Source organism: Gorilla gorilla, chromosome 5, assembly GCF_029281585.2.
Source record: "Gorilla gorilla gorilla isolate KB3781 chromosome 5, NHGRI_mGorGor1-v2.1_pri, whole genome shotgun sequence".
Lineage (NCBI taxonomy): Eukaryota > Metazoa > Chordata > Mammalia > Primates > Hominidae > Gorilla > Gorilla gorilla.
Window position 1 is genome coordinate 124,940,233 of NC_073229.2, and position 20,097 is coordinate 124,960,329.

Below are 20,097 nucleotides of genomic sequence, written 5' to 3' on the forward strand. Positions count from 1 at the left end.
AAAAGAAAAAGGAAATACTAATGTATCACATGTGATAAGGATAAAACAGTTTCATGAAAATTTTGTTTTAATTGTGTTTGAGTATATTGATTACAATGTAAAATATTTTTTAGATGAGTGCAATAAAAAAAGTTTGAAACCCAATGCCACAAATAAGTACTTTCTAGTGAACACAAATGCATTCTTTCAAAATATGATCCTGCTTCATTTTGGGAACACAAAAATATTTCCCTCACAAATCAATGCCTATAACCTTCGGCCTATCTAGCAATTTCACTTTTTAAAAATGTATCCAAAAATATACTTACACATGTGCAAAATTGTGTATGCATAAGATTATTTATCACAAATTATTTGTAATACCAAAAATTAGAAACAATCCGAATTTCCTCAATAGTGTACCACTGGAATAAATTATGGCATATCCATACAATGAAATTCTATGCCTCCATAAAACAGAATAAGAAAGTTTTCTGTTTTCTGAGATGAAAAGATCTTTTTATGGCCAAAAAAAAGCAAGTTGCAGAATAGTATTATAATATGCTATTTTATTGTCCAAATTTGAGGAGGGCAGGAAATAATTATTTATATTTGCTTGCAGAAATTCTGAAAGAATACATAAAATTAAATACACTGCTTATTAATGAAAGAAGGCAGGGACCTGGGAAGATAAAAGACACAAATAAAAGGCTTCTCAGTATGTAAAGGTTGCTAGTTTTTGAAACCATATGATAATACCTATGCCAAAAAACAAAGAAATATGACTGACATCTTTTAAGAAATGGAAAAACTAAAAACATGTCTGATTTAGTGGAAAAGCCTAAATGAGCTCTCATGTATTATATAAATATTTCATATTAAGTTCTTCTCATTATTCCTTGAATTCTACCCTTTAGAAGCAAAATAGTAAGTTAAATTACTCTTCTCATGCCCCTTCAAATTATTCTACACCATATGTCCCCTACTCAGTGTTCTTCTCAGCGTTCTCTTTTTTGGTCTTAACGTGGCTAGTTCCTCAAAGGACTTCCCAATTAAAAGTTTAGACACAGAAGAAAACGGCAAGTGTTCCTTCTACCTCCAATATTTGTGACATCAGACCTGTGGTCTCATCTAAACCTCAATGGCTTCACCAGAGGACCAGATCTGTTATTAAATGCAAGCCTAAATCACATCTTGCTGTTATCTAAAATGTATCCTCCTACTCCTCCATCATGTACTAAATGCTGCCTACCAAGTGTCAGGCTTTGAGGACGTGGTCTGTCCTCAAGAGCTCACATTGCAGCAGATGAATCTAGACTACCAGAAACCCATTTCATGAGCTCCAAGTATAACTTTCTTTCCACATACCTCCACATTGTAACGTTTAAAGGAACCAGAGAAGATCTTACATACCACTTCACTAAATACACCAATCCCAAACTACATAATTTGTGACAAGTCAGTAGACTAACTGAACACAAAAACTACAATGTGATTTCTAATGCTCTTGAATTAAAGGTAAATACATAAGATAATATATTCCTTATTTAATTTGGCAAGTAAATTGTTCACTAATCTATTTAGCAACCATTTTTACTGAGCACGTACTACATATGAGGTTTTGTTTTAAATGCTTTAAGTGCATTATTTCACTTAGCATCCAAAGAAAATTTATGCGGTAGGTCTTTTTATCATCCTTCTTTTAAAGAGGGGGGAAGTAGGGCATGGTGAGTTTAAAGAACTTAACCAGGATAAATGGCTAGTAAATTGCAGAGCAAAGATTGAAACTCAGGTATCTGACACCAAAGTCTAAATTAAAAGTCCAAGTTAAAGGCTTGTAAAACTTATTAATTTCATTACTTTACACTTTTATTTTTAAGGTTAATTTTTTGATTCCTAAAACTGATTTTTAACCAAGTAACATAATTTATAAAACTAAATATGAAAATACAGTCAATGAAAATACTGACTTTCCTAATAAATAAATGCAAAATAGAATAAGATACAATTTTATTAATCTGAGTGTTGAAGATTTTTTAAAACTTTATTGGTCTTGGTAATGTTTATATCTTCAAATATATTGCTTATATCCAATTCATATTACAAATGTGCATACATCATTTAACCTAACTCCCAGACAAAAAAGTATCCAAGCGAAATAACTGAACAAGAATGTCAGATATATAAATAAGCACAAAGATGCTTGCTTTAACATCATTTACAATAAGAAAAAAACAGACACAAGCTGAATATCTATAAATAGGGTATTGGAGTAAGTAATTCATGACACATTCTCCATGAATCACGGTAGATAAGAAGAATGAAGACATATTTGCTTATAGAAAAATGTGTCTAAAAGAGAAAAAAAGTATGCCACAAAATAGTAGCTAATTAAATATATTAATACAAAAACATTCTGGAAAGATATATATCAAAGAATTCTGCTAAAGTTGGGACTATAAAGATATTTTCACTTTCTATTTTATATTATAAATGTAGATGTTACATTTTTAATATTATTTTTTGGTAATAGATAGATTTTATCATCAGCCCTACAGAAATCTTTTCTGTTTAGATAAAATAAACAAAAGGAGAAAGGCCTATTCTGTATTGACTTCATGTATTAAAACAACAATATTTCTTTATAAATAGAAATACCTAATGCTTTTGTAGTAATACAAAATAACTGACTAACCCTCTTTTTCATTCTGTAATATAGAGTCCTACATCTTTACAAACACCAAGTTTCTAATTTGTACCCCCTCTTGAAAGTGCACTGAAAAATTACTAAATTTTATTAAGAGATATGAAAGACAGTACATGGACACTGTTATTTTCTCTTTACTGAAGAGTCATGTGTTTTAATGCTTTATGATAAAAATATATTTTGAATCAGATGATCCGAGTAGAGGAAATTAAGTCTTAGTAACAAAGCACCTCAAAAGAGTAACCTAATATTAAATCTGTGAAAGAAGTGAGATTGTTAGATTTTGTGAAAATCAAGTTACTTATTTTCTACAATGAAACTGAGCCAAATTGTATTACATATGAAGAAAGCAGTAAGAAATCCCACCTAAATTAATTAGAAATTGCAATGCATTATTCATATATTTTTATGTTACTTAACTGAATGCATTTACACCATCCATTCACTCATTTAATCGTTTATTAATTTAAAGACAGGGTCTCGTTCTGCTGCCCAGGCTGGAATGCAGTAGCATGATCATCAGCTCACTGCAATCTCAAACTCCTGGACTCAAGTTATCCTCCCACATAAGCCTCCTGAGTACCTAGGACTACAGGCATGCAGTACCATGTCTGGCTAATTTTTTTAATTTTAAAAAATATGTTTAGAAATAGGGTCTCACTATGTTGCCCAGGCTGGCCTTGAACTCCTAGGCCCAAGTGATCCTCCTGCCTTGGCCTCCCAAAGTGCTAGGATTACAGGTGTGAGCCACCATGCCCAGCTCATTTACACTGTATAAAATACTGACAATACTCAATATGCCTGTAAGTGTCAATTCCTAAAACTTCTCATACAGAAAAGTCTAAGAAGCATAACAAAAACAAATGTCAGCTAAATACAGATGGACCTTAGAAATATACTTCACAGCCTGATGGTAAAATGATAAATAAGACGTTATTACTGGCCTTGAAGACACAACACAGGAGAGAAAAAACAAACAATAGCAATACCATGTTTAACAAGAATTTCAGATATAATGGGAGTCAGAGAGGCATACCCTCTTCTTGGGAGGGTAAGATGCCCTCCTAATTCCCAGGAGAGGTATGATTTGAGCAAAAGCTGAATGTTTAGGAAGACTGAAGAAAAAACACAAAGTTCTCAATGGGGGATTTCAAAAGAGAAACAAAACTTGGGCTGCACAATCATAACAAGCTCTACTGACAAACCATCCAGATTGTACATCTGGGTTTTCACCAGCACACTCTTAACAATAACTCAACATGTCAGATGTCATTCTGAAACATCTTCTCTAGGGTGCTATGCCAACAGTTAAATTCATACACATGGCTCATGGTATGTCATTATATTAAATTGTTAGATATAATGCGGATGGAAATAATGTCTTCCAAAAATTCCCATTGAGGATTCTAATAATGAAATTCTCTTGTTTAAGGAGATGTACATTTAAAATGACATTCTTGCATTATTTAATCAGTTTGGAAAGTTTAAAGTCATATGAACTATAACAAATTTAAATTAAATAATTACCCTTGATTCAACATCTGTAATATTTTATGGACTTGACCATATAAGTGCCCAAATATTTTATCCTTTGCAAAGACTTTGAGCTAACTAGTAAAAGTAATTTAAAGGTTCAAGTCAGAGCTGAAACCAATTATTACCATAAATATCAGCCAAGAAACTAAAAATGACATTTTCATTGTTGGATTCAACAGAATTTAACAGAGACTCTTTAGCTTCAGTTTTATTGCCATGATTAGAAGTGCAGCTGTTTATCAGAAGTTAGATCCTACAATCTCAGCCAAGACTGTTTGTAATACCAATTAAATAATTTCAGGCTACACTTTGAAACCGCACTTCAGATGATATACCAGAGGCATACTTATACATACCTGATTTCTAATAGGGATGAAACTGAGTCTTAAAAATGGGTCAAAATGGTGCTAGAGTAACTGATTATCTATATTTAAAAAATGAATTTAAATCTTTATCTTACTTCATATTATCAGGAAGTATCAGTTTTAGATGGTTTGGAAATGTAAATGTGCAAAGTAAGATTTTAAGTGGCAGAAAGACCCTAAGGTAAGCCCAAATAATCCCAGATGCCTGCCTCCTGGTGTTCATGCCCTAGTTTAATCCTTTCCCCTCAAGCATAGTGGGACCTGTGACTTGTTTCTAACCAACAGAAGAATATGGCAGAGGCTGTCACTCCCATGATTATTTTATGTTATATATGACTCCATCTTGTAGGATTTGCCTTCTGACAAGCAACTGACACCCCCTTGTATTTCTCTATACTTAATGAACAATTAGAGGTTGAATTTGAAAGAGTTTTAAAATAATACCAGAAAACATAAACATGAAATACATAGGTATAAATTTAACAAAACAGTCGTAAAACATATCCTAAAAATTACAAATTAATCATGAAAAAAATCAAAGAAAAATAAATGAAGAAGTATATAATCTTCGTGGTTTGGAAGGTTTGATATTAAGATTTAAATCCTCATCAAATAATCTATAGATTCAATGGAATCCCAGTTAAAATCTCAGCAGAAAATTTTGTAGAAAACAACACGATTCATATGGAAAATCGAAGACATAGAATAACCAAATACTAACACCTGTTTTCAAGACTTACTATAAAGCTTCAGTAATCCAGACAGCATGGCAAAGAATAGACATGCAGGGAATCAAAAATAAGCTCACCTGTATGTATATGGTCAACCGATTTTTAACAAACGTTTAACAAACATGCAAAAACAAATCAATGTAGAGAGAAATCTTTTTGATAAATGATGCCTGAACAACTGGATGGCTATATGCAAAAACAAACAAAAAACCTTGACCCTTACCTTTCACCATATATAAAAACCAATTATAAATGGATTATATACCTAAATGTATATAGGTATATATATATCCAACTTTAAAATTTACAGAAGAAAATTATGAAGAAAATCTTAATAACCTCGCATGAGGCAAAAATTGCTTACATATGACCAAAAAGCATAATCGAGTTTTTTTTTGTTTATAGAATGAACTTCAAGGGTACTAATACATTTGCTCCACTGAAGACATTTTGTCAAAAAACAAGTCACAAAATGGGAGAAAATATTACAAACACATATCTGAAAACGGACTGTATTCAGACTACACAAAGAAGTCTCAAAATTCATTAACAGGGAAACAAATTACCCAATTAAAAACTTGACAAATTATTTAAGCAAAAATCTCACCAAAGAAGAACGACAAGTAAGGACACAAAAAGCTGCTCAACATTATTAGTCATTAAGGAAATGCAAACCAAAACCATAATGAGATACTACTACACAACTAAGTAAAATGTTTAAAAATTTTTAAACCAACAATATTATGTGCTGACAAAAATATAGGGTAAGTGGAATACTCATACATTGCTAGTGGAAATACAAAATGCTCCATTCATTTTGGAAAACAGTTTGCCAGTTTCTTACAAAGATAAGTACATATTTACTATATAATGTAGCAATTCCATTCCTACTTACCCTAGGAAAACAAAAATATATGTTCAAATAAATACCTGTACATGAACAGTTTAAGTCATAATCAGCAAAAGTTGCAAACAAGCTAAAAGTACTTCAAATGGAGAATGAACAAATTGAAGTACGGACACAAAATGTAATACGTTTCAGCTATGAAAAAAAAAACAAGTACTGAAACATAGAGCAATATGGATGAATGTCTAATGTATTACATTAAGTGACAGAAACCAGATTCAAAATATTCATGACACTTACATGATATTATACAAGTAACTTACATGAGGTATACATAAGCATTACACAAGGAATTTTATGATACTTATATGACACTTTGGAAAAGTCAAAACCATAGGGAAAATAAACAGACCAGTGGTCTGCAGGAACTGGGAGTGGTGGGAAAGAGGTAAAAGAGGCAGTAGTAAAGTTTTTGACATGATGAAAATGTTGTTTTTGATTGTGTTGATATTTACATGTTTTTGTTCATGTTGATATTTACAAAATCTACTACACTGTACCCCCAAAAGGGTGTATTTTATAGTAGTCAAATGATAACTTTAATACACCAGGCTTTCAAAAAAAACAACAAAAACAAAACAAAAAATAAAGCAATACAACAAAATGAGGGGAGGAAAGGAAAGGAGGAAGGAAGGAAGGGAGGACAGGAGGGAGGGCAGAGGAAAGAATTTGGTGGGGAGGCCATTTATATATATGATTGATCATCTTATCTTTAAATTTAGGGAAGTAACTTATAAATCCCGTTGACTTTTATGTTTCTCTACATGAGATCTGAAGCTCAGAGTATAAGCTTTCCAAATACACTGAACCCACAACTCAAAAGAGTAGGGGAAGGAGTTAGTCACAGACAACTGGAGACTCAAAGGATGGAGCTCAAAGGATGTAATGAGGAGGCCAGTGCTTTTAAAAACAGGTTCCTCATGCTCAGGTTAAGGGCTGCTGGTCAACACTTGAGATTTTCATTAATTTGCCAGGCGGTAGGAAATAGTAATTTGTACATTTCTTAACAGCTCCTAGATGACTATTAAGTATAAGCAAAACTGAGAATTATTATCAAACATCCTACCCATCCACAACACAGTGATTAAGTTTTCTGATTCATCTATGTTTAATAATTTAATACAATCTACTCTGGAAAGAACAAAGTACATTTTACTCAGAAAAATTTCTGTTAAAAACGTATAAGTTTAGAAGAAAGAGGTCCCTATAAGAAAAATATTTTGTTTGAACTTCTTGTATAATACGTAAAGACTTGAAGGAACAAGCAAAACATTTAGCAGAAGAAATCATGAAAGCTGTGTAACAAAACATGATATTGTACCGATGGCTTAATAATTGAGATCCCTTTATATACTGATTCCCTGGTACATTTAAAATTTACCAAAATTATATGCTTATTTTCATATAACTCTGAAATTTACCAAGAATGTGAGACCTTATTCAGAATGCAAAATGAAGCAACCTATGTTTACTTAACCACTTTGATATTTGCACCACTGGATCAAATTTAAACACGTCCTCTCTAAACCTCTTGCTGTCAGGGTTGACATGATGTGCCAGGATTTATATTATGTTTATGTGAAGGGTTCCCAGATAAAACAACAAAAGTCAGCTATCAATGTGAGAAATTAATTGAAGGGACAGTTTATATAAGCATTTATTGAGCTAAGAATTTACCGATTACCTAAAGTATATCACAAAAACCGTTATACATTTTCTGTGTGCTAACTCATGTAATCATCAAAATAAATAGTCTGAAAAGGAAACTGAAACTCAGAGGCATAACTTAACTTGATTCGTGTCACAAAATGTGCAAATGGTGAAGGAGGAAACTCCCATCAGTCCTACCTAACTGGATAGCAAGCTTCTTAAAGCCAGGATCATAGTTCTAAACCTCTGTGTATCCACCATAACTCCTAGCACAATGCTTTGCATCAATCATGAGCTCAAGAAATTATTACTGATGACCAATAACCAATACATATGTACTTTCAAACTAAATAACAAGAAGAAAATCTATAAATAGCAACCTGTAAATATCAAATATTTCTGTGTGTTGTTGTAGGTCTGTGAAACCACAACACACTGATATATTGAAAGACATGGACTAAATCCAGTTCTAAAGCAATTTGGAATTTCCAGAATATAACTTAAATTCATTAGATTTTCAGATTTCTGAATTCATTCAGGTTGAAAAGTTATTCTGGGACAGTTCAATGTCTTTAAGTTTTTAATCTCCATTCTAATTTCCTGCTATAAAATCAATAAAGTGTAGGTTGTAAAGAAAATTATTTTGTTTCATTACTTTACTCCTAGTTAGAGGCAGATGTTAGTTATAACTTTTTCTGTAGTTTAGCAGGTATTTTTGAAGCAGCTGGTGCCCTTTTCCTAGTTATCTGTTTGCAAGTGTTCCCAGTAGACTATACGGTACTGCAATCCTGAAAAGGTTTTGGGCATACAGACAAAATGAATTCTTATTTAGAAGAGAAAACATAGACAGTATTTCCCCTCAAATAAGACTTGGGTGTTTCATAGTTTTGAACGATAAAGCATTTTCATAACAAGTAAACATTATTTTTTAATAATTTAAATAACTGCTGAGAGTCAAAAATTGATAAAAATTTCTTATTTATAATTTTATAAGGAAGATTATCCAATATATCATTTTTAAACATATTAAGCATCTATTGATAGCCCAAACAGAAAATAATAATTATTAAAAGCATGTACCACACTGAATGTATCAAAAATCCCGAATTACTTTCAAGAATAAACTGAGAATTTTTAAAGTTTTTCCTTACAGTTTCCATAGTTGCACTCTAAATAATACTCTAACACATAAAATCATGGCCTTCTTGACAGTGACCAAGTTTTTATAACAAAACTTAATTTGGAAGATTCTGTATAAAAGATGTCACAGATAAGACATAATCTCCAACATTTTATGCCAGGTCCACACAAAAGTTGCAACATGAAGTCAAGAACTATTCTTTTCTCTGTATACCCAAAACAGCTCTATTAAGGAAACAATTGTTTAGTTCATTATCACTGTTTCCGATGAAGATCAATGCCCACAGACTAAGCAGTCAAGAAGCAACTCAAGTCTCATGTTCTCCAAGAAGTCTTCATTAACAGCCATACTCTGCAATGATCCCAGTAACCTTGTTCTGACACATCCTATCACAGACAGCGTTAGCTGTCCACACACAATCACTGTTTCATTTTGTTTTTTCTAATGAAAATCCACTTTTTTATTCAGAAAATCTGGCCTCTTTGACAAAATCATGTGTTTCACTAAGCCAAACATGGCAAACTTGTTTCCCTTGAATCCTGGAAAATATTTCCTCACTCTTAAAATAGACACAGGAAAATGCAGTCCTCATTTCTTACTGGACTTTTTTTGCACAGTGACGCTGGAATAACAGCCATGATGAGAGTTAATTTGAGGAAAAGCCAAAAAAATGAGGATAGCAGAATAGAAAGACATTAACAAGTTGGGTTCTGAATAGCATCATTGAGCAAACAAATGGACGAACCTGGACTATTTGGCTTCCTATGACTTTTTGTTATTTATAACATAATAGTATATGTTTTTATGAGCTAGGTTTTCTGCAGCCAGAAGTATTCAAAGTGATAGAAAAACTAAATCTCAACAAGTAATCATCATAATACAGTACTGTACTTATCAGTTTTCCTAGTATTGTACTGTGGCTTAATCAGTTTAATATACCTAGAAACCAGTAATACTTCCTGTCGATACACTATATCATACAAACAGTGCTAATTGGGTATATTTCGTGAAGCAAATATTTTGCTATACAATACATCTGAATAATTTATTGAAAAGAGGTGGTAAAATTATGTCTATCTTTAAATGTATGAATTTTTTTTGGTTAAAATATCTGTTCCCTAGCTTTGATATTCATTGCTCTAGAACTAGTAAAATCATCATGGTCAATTAATTATTGCTAGTGCTATAAATTATTTTTGAAAAACTCCTTATATAGTCCAATAATTTATATATCTGGAAAGAAGAGAAAATTTGCATTTCCATTAAAGTACCCTATAATACTTTATTTAAGGTTCTATCTAAGAATTTAATAGTTTCCTCCAATGTCGTTTTGTTCAGCATGTCCTAAACAAGTTCATCCAATTTAGAATGAAAAAATAAGAAAAACTGTTTTTAAAATTGCACTAACAACTGACCTCAGGATACAGGCTAAAACAGAAACTTTAACTTGAGTTGCATGAGAAAATTAATAATTCGGCTTGGAGCAGGGTGGCAGTCCACAAACCAGATAAGAAAATAAAATATGAAAGGGTTTTCTTCTTTCCATTTCTTAACTGTCACTTTGGAAATTACCTTTATGAAATAAATTATTTTTATGTTCATTTATGCTATTCAGCTACTTTTTCATTCCAAACCCATGTGGAGTAGTAGTGGATGCTATCCTACAAGATCTGAAAAGCCTGGCAACATAGTCACCATAGCAAAACATCTTAAACTAGTTTCTAATTAACTGATAGAACTAAACAAAGCAGTCATTATAATTACTGACATTTGTGGTTATCTTAAGACCGAAAATTTGGAAAAAGTCAAATAGAGAAGTTATAAAGAAGTGTGACTTTTACTTTGGCTTTACTTTGTTCAACATACTTTGATTCAATCAAATCATGAAGGCAAGAAAGTTAAAGAAGCATCCAGAAAAATACTTCAGAGTATGGATCCTTTTCATGAGATCACTTTGAAGGCAATGAAATGTCACTAAAACCTGGTCATGCCCCAAATTAAAAAGCCTTTTTCTAAAGCATCCCACAAGGCTGTTTATTATACTGTCACACATGCCACCAATTTCATCAGAATTATGGCCTTGAAATCACAGCCTTTTTAAGAGGTTGTATCAAGAAATATTAACAAATTATGAAGTTTGAAACTGAAAATTTAATTTACCATTTTTTTTAATTTACAGACATCACAGCGAAGATGATTTCATAAATTTCATGAGGAAGGAAACACAAATGTGGCACAAATTAAATGGAGCAAAAATTAAATTTCTAATTTAATTTGGCAAATACTAAACTTCCTGGATAGAAGCCTAGCCTCACCTGGCAATTTGAATCATGTGTTGCAGAAAGGTTAAGTAACTTGCCTAAGTCTGGCAGATAGAATGTGGCATAGTGAAGACTGAAACTCAGCCTACATTCAGGGGTCTTGCTCCTAACTAACACTTGCTCCTAACTAACACTGTATGCTGAACATGCACAAAAGTTTTTCCTATTTCCTATTCCTCACCTTAGTAAATGGCACTATCACTCACCAACACTGCTCAAAACAAAAAGCCTATATCTCATTCTAAATTCTTCTCTCTGCCTCATCCCCTCCTATTTAATCAGTCATCAGGTCTTACATACACTAGCAGCTAAATGTCTCTCAGTTGTCCCCTGTATATATAGGCTGCCCCTTTCTTAATTTAGGCTTGCAGCTTTTCTTCCTTGAATTATTGCAGCAGCTCTACTCTCGACCTTCAACTTTGTGTTGCAGCCAGAGTAATTCCTTTAAGTGAAAGCACCTGATCATTTACTCTCCTATTTTTAAGAAGTAATATTTCCCACAATATTGAGTCTAAACCTCTTAGCATGGTTTTCAAAGCCCTTCATGTGCAGGCAATTGTCTTTTTCCAGTCTCAATTCCTGGCGCTCTCCACATATGGCCTACATGCTAGTAAGACTGAAGTGCTTGATGTCCAAAGGTAACAGCAATTTCATGCAACATCCTTTGTGTGGCATACACCACCACCTGCTTTGTCTATCTGGCAAAAGTGTATGCTTTCATATCCTTCATGAAAGCTTCTTCCTTGATCTCTTTAGTCTGCCTTTTCTGCTGCCATAGAACTTTGTACAACATAACCCAACTGTACCACTTATTTCCATGGAAATGGAACAGATACACTATATTGAGTAACTTAAGATCAGAGATAATATCCTATTATTTATTTTCCCAGAACTTAGCCGAATAAGCACAGGATTCAAGAAGCTAGGCTCATAGAAAACTTAAATCTTAAATTCTTTACAATCAGATTTTATAGGACTCAATTTTTGTAAACTTTAAAATGAAATATTATATGCATCTTTTATATTACTTTTCTAAATCAAGTGTTATGTTTGGGCCAGTAGTCCATTTTTGCTGAATAACACCCTACTGACTCTTAAAAAATCTAAGTCCTAACTGTGGAAATAGACAGAAGTCAACATATTTAACACCAACAAAGAAGTAAACCTGAGTTTCTCACCAAAAATATCTAAGACATGGTTCTGTCTTCCTAGCATCTTTCTCATCCTACTTTTAAGGGTAATAATAGCACTCTCCTTTCCTTTGGGAAACTCCCCTTTGACTCCTGGTGGCTTATGGGGAGCTGATAATGAGGATATACGAGTAGCCATGTGTCAGTAAGAACGCCATTCACATCACATCACAGGGAAAGGAACTGGTTCAGAAATGAACTGGTGACCTAAGTCAGGAAAATCAGAGTTCATCCTAGGAGGTTTTTTTGTTTTCCTGGCAGAACTGGTTGGAAAAAAAAACCCATTGCTTCTGGGATTATAGTATGGGGAAAAGGTCATGTTTGCTGCTTCTGCTGCCATACATTTTTCCCTGGTTATATGGAGAAAGCCTATCTGGGAATCAGGGGATGAAAAATAATAAGAGAAACACAAAAGGGGGTGGGTAAGAGAAAGCAGGAAAAGAGGAGAGGAAAAAGAAAAAAAGGAAATGGAGATAAAGAAAAAGAGACAAAGAGGAGAAAAAAATCTGATGATATCATTTGAGCTTATATGCCAAGCTGGGCACATAGGCAGCTTTACTTCTGGACAATCCAGGTAGAAAAGCCATAAATTGTCACCCTTGCTTGCTTTGACTTAGATTTCTAAGAGTTCCAACTGAGTGTCTCCTGACTAATCAAGAGATACATCTACATTTTTTACATTGCTCCCTTTCCAAGAAAGTACAAAATCCATTTAATGACATTAATGGTATTTTTGCATGTACTAGAATTTTTAAATTCTCCTTAAGTTTTTAATCAAATTACAGAAGTTATTAAACTTATCCAATGTGACAGTCAGTAAAAGGACATAAAAGCATCTTAGGACAGTTAGGAATAGCATGCAATTATGATCTCAGTGAAAAACGACAGACCTTCATCTTCAATAGCACTTTCTCTGACACATAAAAGATCCTACCTGGTACAAAAAAGATCCAAGACAAAAGAAACATCTACTAAACTATCTGACATTCTGTTAATGTCTATTTTTTCTCCCAATGTCTGTATTATTACTCAAGCTTATGATGTCTGGCAGGATCAATATCTACAGTGATATGATAGCAAATGGTTTATTTATTTATAATGACAAATTTCACTTAAATGTATTATTCCCCAGTTATTATTAGCCATTAGAAAAGTACAAATTAAAACCACAATGAGAAATCACTACAATCAGATGGCTAAAATAAAAATACAAATAATATATAAAAATATGTGGCTAAAATAAAAATAAAAAACAGTGACAACACCAAATGCTGGTTAGTATGTGGAGAAACTAGATTATATCGAATTGCTCATGGCTATGTTAAATGGTACAGTCACTCTAGAAAACGGTTTGGTAGTGTCTTAAACACCTAAGCGTGCAGTTGCAATACGACCCAGCAAATGCATTCCTGGACATTTATTAAACAGAATGAAAACTTATATTCACACAAAAACCTGCATACCAGGTTTATAACAGCTTTATCTGTGTTATGGAAAGAACTATGCCCTTCAACATTTGTATGCTGAAGCCCTTACCCCTCAATGTGACTGTTTTAAAGACAGGACTTTTAGGGAGGTAATTACGGTTAAATGAAGTCATGAGGGTGGAGTCCTAACCTGATAGGGCTGGTGAACCTGAAAAAAGAGGAAGAAACACCAGAGGTCTCTCTTCATACACACACAGAGAAGAGGCTATGTGCAAACGCAGGAAGAAGGCAGAAGTAACTACCTGCAAGCCAGGAAGAAATCCTCACCAGAAACAAAATCTGCTAGCACCACCTGATCTGTGACTTTCAGCCTCCAGAGCTGTGAGAAAAGCAGTTTCTGCTCTTTAAGCCACCTGGTCTATGGTCTTTTGTTATGGCAGACGAATATAGTTTCACCAAAAACTATCAATAAAATAAATGTCCTTCAGTAGGTGAATAGTTTAAAACAAAAACAAAAAAAAAACTGTGGTCATCTACATCACGTGTGGTAGGCAGAATAATGATGCCCCCCAAAAATCTCCACATCCTAATCCACAGAGTCTGTGAATATATTAGATTACATAAGATACGCACATTAAGGTGGCAGAGGGAATTAACCTACTCAGAAAAACTCTTTTACTCCAAGAATCCAAATAAAAATGGAACAAAGTACTTATTTAGAAATAAGTATGACAGAAAAGTTAAAAAGCCTGTTTCATTCATTATTAATTTAAATAAATGTCAATGATGCTTTTTTAAAAATGTAAAGATTTAGACCGGGTGCGGTGGCTCACGCCTGTAATCTCAGCACTTTGGGAGGCTGAGGCGGGTGGATCACTTGACGTCAGGAGTTCAAGACCAGCCTGGCCAACATGGAGAAACCCCGTCTCTACCAAAAATACAAAAATTAGCTGGGCACGGTGGTGCATGCCTGTAATCCCAGCTACTTGGGAGGCTGAGGCAGGAGAATTGCTTGAACCCTTGAACCCAGGAGGCAGAGGTTGCGGTGAGCCGAGAGTTCACACCATTGCATTCCAGCCTGGGCAACAAGAGTGAAACTCCTTCTCAAAAAAAAAAAAAAAAAAAAAAAAAAACCTTAAAATTAAATATTTAATACATAAAACAAAACAATAAATCTTAATGATGATATTGCTTATAATGATTGATAAGGTTTATAACAATTGTATTATAATTGTTTAGTTTTATTGGCTGTCAGTCCTGGCTGTATTTTAGAATCACCCATAGAGCTTCAAAAAATCATTCCCAAAATATTGATACGTGGACCTCTTCGAAGAGATTAGGACTTAAATAGTAGCGAGGCACTTGGATTATCAAAATGTTCTACGAGTACTTCTGATATACAAGATACAACTAGAATTTTATTCTACTCTAAGAACTTATTGTAAAAGACAAAACTATAAGTTATTTTAGAATAAAGGCATAAAATGGAATAGTATGTAGTGATAAACTGATGCTGCAGAAATATGTTTACTGACACAGAAAGACACATGTAACTATATATACACACACAAAACAGTATGTATGATGTAATTCCATTTTGTAAAAGAAAATACATATGGACACATACATATAGAATGAAGTTCATTTTGGTTGGCTGTATTCTTTATGATGCTTTATGCTGCTGTTTTTGCTTGTCTGTATTATTTGTTATTTCTGAATGATTCTATAGAACATATATGAAAAACCACAGCAACTTAATTTTGATATGGAAAAGATTAACTTTCAATAATATGAATACTTTAACCTAAACTAAGGAATATTATATTTTGAAATAGAACAAATGTGCCAAAATTTTAACAAATGGTGAATCCAAGCAAAGGATATAAAGATAGTAATATTCATGCCAATTTTCCACGGGCAAACATTATTCAAAATTTTAAAAATTTAGAAAAAAATTCTTAAAACTACTTCAGAATTTGCCACCCCCTCAATGTATTCTATTTTATTATAGGTTGATCATTTGATATAATCAAATACAATAAATAAATCCTTTAACATTTTATTTAAATCAGTTTACATAAGTTAAACCAAAACCTTAGCTGAAAAAAAAACATGAAACATAGAAATATATGCACAAAAATACACACATTTGTTTAATGTATGAAGAAATATAGTGTATATATTTTTTAAACTCTCCTACTATAATTGTCTAGTAACCAACAACTATATGTCTGTACTGTACTATATGTCTGTATTGTATTTGATATAATCAAATACAATAAATAAATCCTTTAACATTTTATTTAAATCAGTTTACATAAGTTAAACCAAAATCTTAGCTGAAAAAAAACCATGAAACATAGAAATATATGCACAAAAATACACACATTTGTTTAATGTATGAAGAAATATAGTGTATATATTTTTTAAACTCTCCTACTATAATTGTCTAGTAACCAACAACTATATGTCTGTACTGTATTTGCCAACTAATAATATTTTAAAAAAATTTTTCCAGTATAAATTCATTCATACCACATACCAAGCCTCAAAACTATCAACTCTATAAAAGGCTCATCTCACCTCATCTAAGTCTTGGATATAAACTGGCTTTTCCTCAAAGCTGAGTGGCATTGGTTCGCTGTAGGGAATCCTTACTTCTTCATAAAGCTTGTTATTCTCTCTTTGGATTCCTTCTGGCAAAATCATCTATAAACATCAACAATAAAAATCCAATAATAATAAATAAAACACTTGCTCTGGTAAATATTCTTTAGAGAGAGAGAGAAAACACTACTGGTTTTATAACAAAGCACTGGTAAATAAACTTAGCTAATTTAAAAGAAAACAAACCTAAATAAAACAAAAACAAATGCAAAAAACCACTCACACAAAGCATTAACATATCAGGTATTTTATATAACACAGAGGCCACAGTATGTTTACAAATCTTAAAGTATACACTAATTAGATGGTATACCTGAATACAAATGTATTCATATAATTAGGAAAATGTACAGCATACAGTATAAAGTTTAGCCTAGCAGCAATGCAACTGATAAAACTCAAAAATACAAATTGCAAAAACAATGAAAGGGAGGGAAACATATATGTTCTGAATATCTACTATATGTCAGGAGCTTTACATACACCACATTATGTCATTTTCCCCAATACTTTAAAATAAAATTTAGCATAGTCAACTAGTGTTAGACTCACGAAGGAACAGGGAAAATCCACACATCATTTCTTTAGAATAGACATGTTATTGAACAGTAGTTATATAACAATGACATACCTTTGCACCAGCAATAAATGCTGATGTTTTCATGGCTTCAGCCTGGGAATCATACACATGGGGATAATGTATTTTTTCAACGTCTGCATCTCTCTGCCTACTCAGAATTGGAACACTTCTAGCATTCAGAAGTGCCTGCTCTCTGTAAACATAAAAATAGGCCTAATTTGAAATGTTTATCTTGAAAGGTAATGCATACACTAAAACAAGTTAATTATAAAAAATATTGGGAGCTAGCCTTCCACCATAAAAAAGAAGAAATTAAACTACACAAAGGAAGATTTTAGGAATCCTGAAATTTTCTGAGTGACAAAATAGGATTCAGTACATTTTTAGATATTATTTATAGATAACACCACTTGGTAAGTTTGATTTAATGTTCTTTCTAATTTTGTTTTTTCACAATTCAAATGTTTACTTAACAAGGTATACATTTCTTTTTTGAAATGTGTTTCAATCTTTAAAGAATCAAGTGCAATAATGCTTATATTTCATTTTTCTCCTTTCTACTTCTAAATAACAACAATTTTTAAAAGGTACATTGAGCACAGAAATAAAATGTATCTCAAATAAATTTATGTAAGCTATATAAATCTTAACCTAGTGGTGTGTACACAGCACCTAAAAATAGCTTACCTCTATAATCTAAATCTCTTATCTACCTGGATGCGACCAAGAATATTCTAATTAAGCAGACAGACCATTGCTTTCTTATCCCAGAAAATTAGGTATTCATAAAACAAACTTCTATGAAGAAAACATGACTTGAAGTAAAAATCATCTATACTGCTAAGACTAAACTAAAAAATGATAATGATATGTAAAAGTAGCAATTACAACACAAGCATTTTTTAGCTCCTGGCTTTTATTACCTTTGTATCCGCAATTCCTTAGGATCAAAGCACATAAGTCCTTCTGAAACTTCTAAATCTTCTCCAGCCTTTTTTTCTCGTCTGGCAATTCTTTTTTCTTCACGTCGATATTGTTTCATTAACTGCTTTTCTTGTTCAGACTGAATAGTGACTTGACAACCATAATTGGGTTTAGCATTTTCTCCTAAAATTTTTTTACAATTGTCTAAGAAGCAAATTTAAGAAACACAATGTTTTATAAATCTGAATATGATTTAACCTTCATGAAAACCATTTCTTTCCTCCACCCCACAACATATAATGCTCTAACAATTCATTTTTTAAAGCTGGCAAATTCAATTATATGTTTTAAGGTGAGTTTTTAAAAATCACAGTATCTAAATAAAATTACATGGTGGTTTAAGAAAAGTCAGCAGTATTTTCTTCCTACAGACTAAACAGTTCAATGTCACTCACGTTATAAATTCTTACATATAACATTAGGAACCTAAAAATTCAATTTTATCATTTGAAATAATTTGTTTATATAATTTTAATAAATATAATAATTATCAATACTAATTAGCATTTACTGTTAATATAGTAATGAAATAAACTCTTTCCCTATTAGACATAAATTTTTACTATGTAATAGACCTTATGCGGTTAAGTTGCACATATGTTACTACTTAGTTATTTATAGATTACATAAAATTTATTAGCAGTAGTTCAAGACATATTTGAGACAATGACTAAAGCAAATAAAGCAAAAGTATGGTCCACCTTTTTACGGAAACACAGTTTTTTAAAAAATGGAAAAACCAAGTGAATTAAATCTCAATGTTTACAAAGTACACTTTAGGTCTGTGGTTTGGTCAACTCAATATTGAGAAAAAATGTTCTTCCAACAGGATTACCTTCTGTGTTTGTTTAAATCTTTACAAGCAACAGTATCTTCACTTACTGAAACTCTAAAGAAACTAGAAGGAATGTAGTTGAAAGTAATCCAAGTCAATAAACATTTACTGTATTGAGGTCCTACTCAGTTCTAGCCACTGCAGCTAGGCTAGGAGGACAATGAAGAATGGGACTTGGTCCATAATCTGACAAAGCACAGTGCAAATTATTTTATCAAATTCCAATATCCAATGCAGAAGAGAGAAGGAATTAAAAATAGCATCAAGATGGGAAAATTAGCTTTCTAATTCATTCTAAGTCAAATCTTCACAATTCTCAGATAGTTGTTACTGCCCCATTACATGATTCTGAATACAAGTCATTAAACTCTCAATCATAGGGAAAACTGTATAATGGCTTTATAAGGCCTAAAAAGGAAAATACGTCTCAAAATTATGAAATAAAATAAAATCCCGTGTATATTAGGACTAAATTTTACAGTTCTGAAAAAAACATTTTCCTAAGTATTTTATCTCTTATTTTCCAATTAAGTCTTACATACCTACTATAATAACAGAATTTATAATTAGTGTTCAGTATTAGAAAAAGAATGCAACATTCTGCCAGTTTTCACATGTACTCTGAACTCTTCATAAAAGTTAACTTGTCTGCAAAATTACACAATCAGCAACACAGATATTAAGCAGAATGTTTAAAAATGTATTTATCAGAAATGAATGTTAAAGATTTTAAGCGTAAAACTGTAAATATTTTAGGTGACATACTAGATGCTATGCTAAAGTCATTAACATTTTAAGCAAATGTGACAGTAATAAAATACGATACATACTTATGATCATCCAAATAAAATTAAAATTATAAGAAAATATGTCTACCTCATAGAAAGCTTAAAAGGTCTAATTAGAACATACTGGAATCCTGTAAGGCTGAGTATAATAGGCAATTTCAAAAAATCAAGTTGTAAAGCAGTGAATGTTTAAATGTATGCTTCTCCTTGCTGGGTTAGGTTAACTGTAGAGACTGACATGCAAAAATGAAATGAATATCCTTAACAGTAATTCTAACACAAAGTTATT

The 20,097-nt window shown here is 32.2% G+C and overlaps 1 protein-coding gene across 2 annotated transcripts in view; it reads right to left on the reverse strand.

Moving 5' to 3' along the window:
* Positions 1-20,097, reverse strand: part of ASCC3 (activating signal cointegrator 1 complex subunit 3) — a 382,658-nt gene that overhangs the window by 283,326 nt on the left and 79,235 nt on the right. For both annotated transcript variants that reach the window (XM_004044455.5, XM_055391435.2), the window contains 3 exons: positions 18,125-18,329; positions 17,253-17,394; positions 16,538-16,663 (listed from right to left, as the gene is read on the reverse strand). In XM_004044455.5, the coding sequence (XP_004044503.4) occupies positions 16,538-16,663; positions 17,253-17,394; positions 18,125-18,329 (473 nt within the window). The remainder of the gene's footprint in view (positions 1-16,537; positions 16,664-17,252; positions 17,395-18,124; positions 18,330-20,097) is intronic.